General features: G+C 40.4%; 1 protein-coding gene across 2 annotated transcripts; it reads right to left on the reverse strand.

Annotated features, from left to right (window-relative positions):
• Positions 1–71: 71 nt before the first annotated feature.
• LOC145087996 (casein kinase 1-like protein HD16) lies at positions 72–4,503 on the reverse strand. 2 transcript variants are annotated; one of them, XM_079026170.1, is made up of 17 exons: positions 3,847–4,500; positions 3,273–3,401; positions 3,105–3,178; positions 2,945–3,014; positions 2,788–2,843; positions 2,623–2,694; positions 2,419–2,513; positions 2,265–2,331; positions 2,041–2,170; positions 1,741–1,959; positions 1,523–1,665; positions 1,276–1,450; positions 1,106–1,196; positions 863–1,020; positions 602–790; positions 453–530; positions 72–343 (listed from the first exon to the last, which is right to left on the reverse strand). In XM_079026170.1, the coding sequence occupies exons 1-16, from the start codon at positions 4,219–4,221 to the stop codon at positions 471–473; spliced, it is 2,103 nt and encodes a 700-aa protein (XP_078882296.1). In that variant the 5' UTR covers positions 4,222–4,500; the 3' UTR covers positions 72–343; positions 453–470. The 2 variants fall into 2 exon arrangements, 1 of the variants encoding a protein (XP_078882296.1); XR_013700923.1 differs by lacking the exons at positions 72–343; positions 453–530 and having other exon boundaries at positions 653–790; positions 863–1,012; positions 3,847–4,503.
• Positions 4,504–9,076: the final 4,573 nt, after the last annotated feature.

The following is a 9,076-nucleotide window of genomic DNA, read 5'->3' on the forward strand; positions in this document are numbered from 1 at the left end:
CTGAAGCTGTGGAGTCGAGACTTCCAAAAAAATCAAATAACATGTTTCCAACAAAAACAGTGGTAAGCATATATCCAAAAAAGTAACCAAGTTTAAGACGCCATAATAATATTATGGCTTCCTTGAAGCAAAGCATAACAATGGCATACATATAAGCAGCGATTAGGTACAGTTACAAACAACAATATATTATAAATATGGGTCAACATCACGACTAGACTAGTTGACTACTCAGAATCTGGACCACTACTGGTGTCCTTGATTCACAACAACACCACATGAGTTTACAACAACCACTTTACACACCACCTCTGTCTTCTGTCCTCTACCCTCTCTCTGCACACTGCACATGACAACAAACAGAGAGAGATAGATATAGTAGAGTATCATCAGCATACACAGCAACATTTCAAAATTAAATACAACACACCAAGTTTTCAAAACCCACATACCATCATCATCATCATGATTCAAGACACAGTTCTTCCATAGCAAATGCAGGCAAGATACAAATTTTTAGCCCACTTCTCCTGCACATACCATTTATAAATCATAAATAACGAACAAGCAAAGCTGAATGAGAAAATATATGAAAACCGACCTTAACATGGGTGCTTGGAAACTGTGATGTGCGTAAGGTTTCCTGTGTTTCATCGCCAGGCTTGTGGCGAGGCACACTCAAGATAAGAGCAGCTTGGTCCCAGGTGGCAGCTGTTGATGTAATACGGTAACCATTATCCCACCTTCTATGAATCCCCTCACTTGGATATAGAAAGTCAAGCTCCACCACCTATTATTATTATACACCCACCACATTAATTAATCATTAATCTTATTATTATTATATATCATGCTACCCTACCTGATCACTGAAGCCAGCATTACGGGACATGACAACACCCCAGCGGGTACCCGCGGTTGCCATGGATGTCACATGAAACCCTTCTCTCCATTTCTTGTTTATCCACTTGAAAGGGAACGAGTCGCTAACTTTGTAAGACTGTTGAGAGTACTGTGTCCCTAAAACTTCATAAAATAAGAATACACAATACACAACAATAACACATGCATCATATACTACTCTTAAAAGAAAAGCTCAACATACCTTTTGACATAACCACCAGAGAGCTTCCATTGTTAGCACCAGCAATCGAGCTGATGTAATAGTTCTTCTCCCATTGTTCCATAATCCATTCCTGTATCATCCATCAATATTATCAAATAAATAACTTTCTTTTCTTCCAACCACAGCATTTATCACTCTGTATACCTTACCTTGTGTAAGAAGAAAGGAGACAGTTCATAAACTTGGCTTGAAAACCCTGTCCCAGCATCCATTATCAAAGCCCATAAGTTGGAACAAGATGACACACAGCTTATAAGTAGGCCATCAGCATTTCCTCTCTCAACATGTTGGCTTAATCTTGCATCTGCAACATTGTAATGATACCTAATGCACCACAACCCCATTTTAGATATAAGAGGCCCACAGAATATAAAATAAATTAAAGGTATCACCGACCTTTGTTTCATTGGTAGCCTGGCATTGTAAATTGAAATCCACTGTGTTGCAGGGACTCCCATTCGGATTTTCTTTGAAGGCTGTCCATCATCATCCTCATCAAGATTCAATCTGCCCCGTTTTTGACCAACTTGACAGATGATCTGAAGTTTAAAAAAAAATTAACATTCTAATTAACAACAGATCATATCATACACACTAGTAACAAAATGAATCACCTTTTGAGCACCATCTGTGTTTATGGGCCTTATAGCAGGATTGGGTCCTATTAGTCCCTCAAACAAAGAAATTAGCTTCGAATAGTTTGGTTCTTCATCAAACTTCATATTCACAACTATCTCCAGAAACTGCCTTACAGGTGCAGGGCAAAACACACACAACATTTCAGGAGATGTCGCCATTTTCTTCTTGCACACTAGAAATGATTTATTGTCACCCTAAAGAAAAACAACATAACATTTACCAAAGCAATCTCATATATATATGCCAATAAAAGAATCTGGTGAATCAAGCAATACCTGATACCCTTGCCAAGGAAGCCTGCCTCGATGAAGAAATATGAGTGTATATGCAAGAGATTCCAGATCATCTCTTCTACTTGCAGTCCTACCCAAGTGTGCATGCACACTAGCATATCTAACTGTTCCCCTGCAATCACATGGCTATTCACTATGAATCCAAATGAACATTAAGTAAGACAATAGAATAGTTTGTTTCAAGAAACTGGTGATTTTAATTTGACCTGAACATGTCAGGCCGTTGGTCGTAGTCAACATGTTGACCATTAGCAGTCTCTCGCCACTTTGTTGCTGCATTTAGTATCAGTAAAATCATTAAAGAGGAAACCATCAAGTAACGAAAATTAATTTCTACAAGTAAAATGAGATTTCTTTTACCCAACCCCAGGTCAACAAGAAATAATTTCTTTTCTTGTGATGTTGATGGCTGGCCAAGTAAAAAGTTCTCTGGCTTTACATCTCCATGCACGTAACTAAGAAACAGAAGTCATTCAACATGGTGAAATGAAAGAAACAAGGTCAAATATATGTTTGTATCAACTTAAAAACTAACAAAAGAAGCATATGAGTTGAATAGCATACCCTCTTGCATGCAGCTTATCCAAAATTGACAAAGCTTCCACAGCTATACAAGCTACCATTTCAGATGACATCCTGGATATTAGAAATGGTTAACAAACAAGAAACCAAGAACAAATGCAAAACAAACAAGGATTTCTTTCCATGTGCACAAGCTCAAGAACTCACGATTGGCCAGAAGAATTCCAAACATCCCATAGACTAGGTCCAAGCATGTCCATGACCTGAAAGAGTGAGAAAAGACATAAAGACAACAGATTGCTATAATGTTGTCTAGCTTTCAAAAATAGTGAAAGGGAAAAGACATAAATTAGGATTATCATACCATCACATAGTACTCTCCTTGTTTTCCTTTATAATGTACTTTAGGCACACCGTGACTACCACCTAGAGTGCTGTTTGATCAAAAAGAACATCAATGCCACTTATAGTTTCGAAAAAACATGTTTAACTTGACTAAGATAGAACCCAAAGTAAGCACATACTTGTAAACTTGCCACTCGTATGGAGGACCATAACTGCAGCCTTTGCTGTTTTTGTGCTCAAATTTAAGAGCTACCTGTTACAAAGAGAAGCAGAGGAAAGAAGTTAGCCAAATCCAATTTTAGAAAAAAAGAATATAAATGAAAATGATTGGTTAAGGAAAATTTTACCTCCATGGCTCCAGGACCTGATATTCGTTCAGTTCCACCAGAAACACGGCGACCTACAAATACCTGACCAAAACCACCTTTGCCTAGCTTCCTCTCAACCTTATATTGTGGTGATCCACCTACTTGAACCTGAAAACCAACCAATGAAGGATCAAAGAAAGTACCTACTGATGTATTCAAATGATCAATTGACTGATTGAGAGATTCGAATAGCTCCACAATGCTAACAGGAAACCATTTATACTTAATGACATCTTGCCTATGCAACCTCTCAAAAAGTAAAAGCAAGTGCAGACACAAGGGAGACTACAAACATTAGAATTCAAAATATAAAAAGACAACCAGAAAGATGATCAAGGGCTTTCAAATGGTTCATGGGTGGCTAAGACTATAAATGGGAATTTTCCTAAACCATTATGCATCTAGCTCTACATGACAACTATGGATATATAACCACAACTTCAGAAACTTCATTCCAGTAATTAAGAACTTCATTTCCTCACTGAGACCATGCAAAAATTAGCAGGCTTTAAAATTTCAAAACAAAATCGAAAACAGAGAGACTGTGTAGTACCCTATCAGGAAAAGGGGCAGTATTTCCTTCTTCCTCCTGGCCAGTAACCTTGTTAGCGCTCAATCCGCCGCTATCCCCCATCCGTACTTCTTTGACTGTTTCTTTTCCTCTCTCCTTTGTTTCGGAAACAACAACCAACGTGGGTGGTGCTAAACCCTCTTTCTCCTCCTTTGTCTGCTTGGTCTGTCGCCGCGGATTCTTCTGTTGTTTCACCTTAACCAAAGTCGCCGCAGCCGCTCGAGTTTTGACGTACTTACCAACCAATTGCTCCGATCGTTTCTTCCCCGCCGCAGCCTTCGGCGAGCTGACACCTCTCTTCTTGTCGACTACAGGAGAAGCACGGGCACGACGTACTCCACTGCGCAGCTCTGGCATTTCCTACATGACAATAAGAACCTACTAACTCCTGAATCTACCATTATCTGTGATCAAACCCTAAGCATAATCAACTATTTCCCAGCAAGTAAACAAACCCCAATCGGAACGACTATTTCCTGTACGTAGTCAACAATATTTTCCAGAGAGGATATGATCGGTGGTTTTGAAGATTACTGAATAAAGAAATCAAAGTGGGTCTGGTCTGGAGAGAAGGTTATAGATATAGGTTTCTTGTATGTATTGCTTAGGTCAAAAATCAGGGGGGATAGGGTGAAAATGAAAACGGCTCTTCTTCCTTCCGTAAAGATATTTTTGTCCCCGCGACAATCAATTTTAGGTATTTTTAGTTATCGTTGTGTAATAATTGTGTGTGTTTTTTTTTTTTTTTTTTTTTTTTTTTTAATCTTTAGAATTCTTAAATCACCATAACAAATATTTGACAAAAGAATAGGCTACCAATCTTTTTAAAAAGTTCGTTATGGCTTTTTTATGGCTTGCGTAGCTTTATTTGCCATCAAGTTTTACCAAAATGTTACCTTAACTTATATATGTGTATAAAAATGAATAATATTTAAAAAATCATATAAAAATATTAATTATATACAAAATTACCGTCTTAAGTTATTTAGAACGTTAGGTAATATTATATTTAAATTGATTCCTTTTAATATATATAAAGAGAGAGCTAGTGTAACGACCATAAAAATTTCAACAAATTTAAACTTTTCAAAAACAACCCAGTTTCTTAAAGTTATTACAAAAAGGTTTTCAATACAATTATTATCAGAGTCTTCCCAAAACCACATCATAAAACATAATCATGAGGAGCGGTATGATTACGCATTTGCCTTGCCACGGTCTCCTGAAGAACCTGAAAACATTAAACCACAACTGTAAGCCCGAAAGCTTAGTGAGATACCCCCAAAATACCAACCACATATATCATACACGCACAACATGCCATATCATAACAGAACACAGAACAGCATGCACTTCGGGTCTACTGTGTGACTGGTCAGCCGTACCGGGCCTTCAGTCCACCTGGTCCACCCTCCGAGTCTAGCCATATACATCGAGTCACAGTGTGATTGGTCCGCCCGCACCGGGCCTTCAATCCACCTGGTTCACTCTCTGAGTTTACAGTATGACTGGTCCGCCCGCACTGGGCCTTCAGTCGGCCTGGTCCACTCTCCGAACCTCGGTACGTCTGGTCCGTCCTCTTGGGGCCTACAACCTATCCGGACCGCTCGCTGGGCCTTCGGGATAACCAGCCCGCCCTGGGTATGTTGGCCTACAGCACAAAGCAGGACCCGCCTCAACCCAACCCCAATCAACAACCAAGTGCACATAAACATATAATCATATAACAACAACTCAACCAATCTAGCAGATCACATACGCAGCACATCCCTACCAGGATTCCGACCTAACCGGTCACTAGCATAGCATCATCCTATAAACCAGGATACCGACCCTAACCAGGTCTCTAACATATACCATCCTAACTACCAGGATGCAAACATAACAAAGCAATAACATACAAACAACTACCCGGATTTCCATCCGATCAAGGTCGGCCTTGGTGTCGTAGACCCTGTCGATATAGTGAGGATAACTCATCTTGCAACTGCCGAAACTCTGAACTGAAGAAGCAGATTCCCGAACCACCGTCTCACCAAGAATCCCGAACTATCCAAAGCAGCAAAATAACCATTAGTCCAAGCACAATATCCTTCCAAGGGTAAATTAACCATTTTACCCTCAACCCAAACTGGTCTATGACTAAGGCCCACAACACTCATCAAGTCCATCATCCTCTCATTGGGCCAAAGCCCAAAGACCAATTCTCATACAAAGCCCAATATTAGCCCAATTTACTAAATTGGGCCCACCTCACCAAATGGGCCTAAATCCAAGGTCCATAATAATTAGTGAGTCCAAAATACTCCATCCATAATGTCCAGTTACGGCCCAAGCTCTAATATCCCAATAACAGGCCAATCTCTTAAGGCCCAAAAATGAAAACCCAACAGAGGGAGTACGTTGGGCGTACTCTCCTTGGTACGTTGGGCGTACAACGATGCTCGCGAATTGGGATCGGGGCACAGACCCACTATGTTGGGCGTACTTCCATTTACGCGGGGCGTAACTCCGCTGAACTACAACTTCTCATAAGATCTAAATGGCTTAAGCTCGTAAGCCCAAACTTCAGATCCACGGACCAAATATGCCTAGGATTCATAAAGTCTCAAACTTTATTACTTGGGACGTCCATAAAGCTCTTAACCCAAGTTCTTAATCCATTAAGACCTATCTATATCACATATGAGACAACCAAAGCCCTTGGGACCTCATTTTTCTTACTCAAGACCTCTCCTAAGGTCTAAAAGGACAGCTAATATCAACCAAATCGAATCATGCATCAAGATGAGGTTTTTGGGACAAGAATGATGTCAAAACTTCACAACACATAGATCTACACATGATGATTGCCAAGCCAGAGACTTTTTACCTCAAAAGGGCCTCAGAAGATGATGTCTTTCCAGATCTACAAGCTCCAGCCACTCAACTCCTTCTTTGACAACTTCCTCTTTCTTCTTCTAGACTCTCCTTTGCCAAAACAAGCTTTCCAATGTCAAACACACCCAACAATGGAGGTGGAACGACTATCTAGGGCTTCTGAGGATGAGAGAGTGTTTATGGAGGCTAGGGTTGGAACCATTATGTTCCTTATACAGTGGTTGGCCCTAAATTTAGGGTTTCTGAATGATAGACGTACGTTGGGTGTACATCCAGTACGCTGGGCGTACGTCAAAAGACCCCCGCGTTCCTTTCCTTCGTTATGTTGGGCGAACGTCCAGCTTACGTTGGGCATACCCAGCCAAACACATGCATGCTTGCTTGGCATGTATGGGACCCCTTTGCTAAACTCCCCCCCCCCCTTAGGGACCATTGCTGCCAATATCTTTAATTTACAACATTTCCTCCATCATAAGTCCGTTCTCGTCAACTCTATATCCACATTAAGGACCGGAACGCCCTTACTCTTGATCTCGGGAACCCATAAATAGATAATTCAAGAACGGGGTGTTAAAATTCTCCCCCACTTAAATTAGGCTTCGTCCTCGAAGCCTACTGCAACATACACTTCAGAACATCCCCTGCACTACAGAGTACAGACTCCGATAACTCAATCAACTCAGGTTCTTGCAATCTTACCACTGCATCTTCTCTATCATGGTCCCCAGATCCTTGGCCTCTGACTGAAATCTTTTATACCGACCTCAGCACCGGTCCAAACGGCTCCCGAGTTTGTTAACCTGCTGTCTTACCTTCCTCTGTTCCAAATCTCCCATCTGGAGCCACTAACCTCCTCCTTTTCCAAGGAGACTGAAAATATGACTCGGGCACGACGGTCATCCATTTACTCCATTTCCTCCCCTAACGGAGGACCCACACTCCTTCCGGAGCTACATACCTTTTCCTTTCCAGGAAATCCACTCAACAACCCTCACGCGCCTGTGCGTGCCACTGAGCTAAACTCCGCTCTACACTATCCATGTAGAGCAACTGCTATCCTCGGACTTCGCCTACTCCGGTTCTGCTCGCAAGGACTCTCGGGTCCATGCACTGCCTTTCACTAACATGATCAATACTTGGGGCCAAACCATATCAATTACCATATCATGGCGACATATTTTTTCATTCTCCTCAAAATGTTCCACTAACACATACAGAGTCTTCAGCATGACTGGACCGCCTTACCATGCCTTCAGCCTATCTGAACTACTCTCAGAACCTTCAGCAAGTCTGGGCCGCCCTCCGGGCCTTCAGCTTGTCTGGATCGTTCCCCGAGCCTTCGGCCTGACTGGCACGCCTTCCGGCCTTCAGTCTTTCCGGACCGCTCAAACTATCATACATCATTCCAACTATCCTTCCAGGGAATCCTTCCCGTATATACTATCCTAACCCTCTAGGGGTTCCGAACTCTATCTCTATTCTACATACTCAAACCCGACCCGATCCCAGGCCTCCCACAATCAATCACCCTTGGTCTGCATCCCGCCCCGCCTGTCTGACACTTGCTCATACCAGCCTACGCTCGGCTGACAGAACCACTTTTGATTTATGTTCTAATTTTTGAAACAGACTAGAAATGGTCATTGGATAATTCTTGATGAACTTAATCTCACCCTTTTTGATGTTCTATAAGCATTAAATCGATTAGTGTATTTTATATCATTCCAATTCATTCGGAATAGAATCGCGAATTCAAATTCTATCGGAATGGAAACACGAATTCTATTTATGTTGGAACGAAATATGGATATTTTCTCATTCATTCTACATGTTCTACAATTTTTTATTATTGGTTTTGGTGCAGTTAACAAGTCCGCATATTTTTCCAAAAGAATATAGTTTTTTATTTATCATTTGCTAGTGCGTTATTGGATTATAAACTACAATTGGATTTGTTTTCACAGAAGTTGATGCTTGAAGAAGTTGATGTTTGAAGAACGGACAACAAAATTAAAAGTGTTTCTTAGCAACCTTATTCTTTTAAAATGAATTAGTGTATTTGTTAGATTTTGATGTTTTTTTTTTCCGATTTGAAAGTTTTTTAGTTTTATTCTTTAACAATAAATGTAATTATTAACAATTGCTACATGTATTCTATAAGAATTAATGTAAATTTTGTTTTAATTCTTCAATTGCTGGTTCGAGAATTTGTTATTCTACAAGAAATTTTTAAAGTCATGATCAATAAATATGTTCAAGAATATTTCTATTATTTTATTCTTCTAGAATTGTTGGGTCAAAATATGGTTTATACTTTACTTTTCTGGGCAAT

This window comes from Lactuca serriola, chromosome 2 (genome assembly GCF_051521515.1).
Source record: "Lactuca serriola cultivar US96UC23 chromosome 2, Lser_US96UC23_V15, whole genome shotgun sequence".
NCBI classification, from domain to species: Eukaryota; Viridiplantae; Streptophyta; class Magnoliopsida; order Asterales; family Asteraceae; genus Lactuca; species Lactuca serriola.

What these genes read in the sequence shown, in the direction of transcription:
- LOC145087996 (XM_079026170.1), bottom strand. Translation starts at nt 4,221, where the DNA reads ATGCCAGAGCTGCGCAGTGGAGTACGTCGTGCCCGTGCTTCTCCTGTA. An exon ending in CAGGTCCTGGAGCCATGGAG is followed by an intron (nt 3,179 to 3,272) that starts GTAAAATTTTCC and finishes TCTTTGTAACAG; the next exon opens with GTAGCTCTTAAATTTGAGCA. An exon ending in TCTTGTTGACCTGGGGTTGG is followed by an intron (nt 2,332 to 2,418) that starts GTAAAAGAAATC and finishes TACTAAATGCAG; the next exon opens with CAACAAAGTGGCGAGAGACT.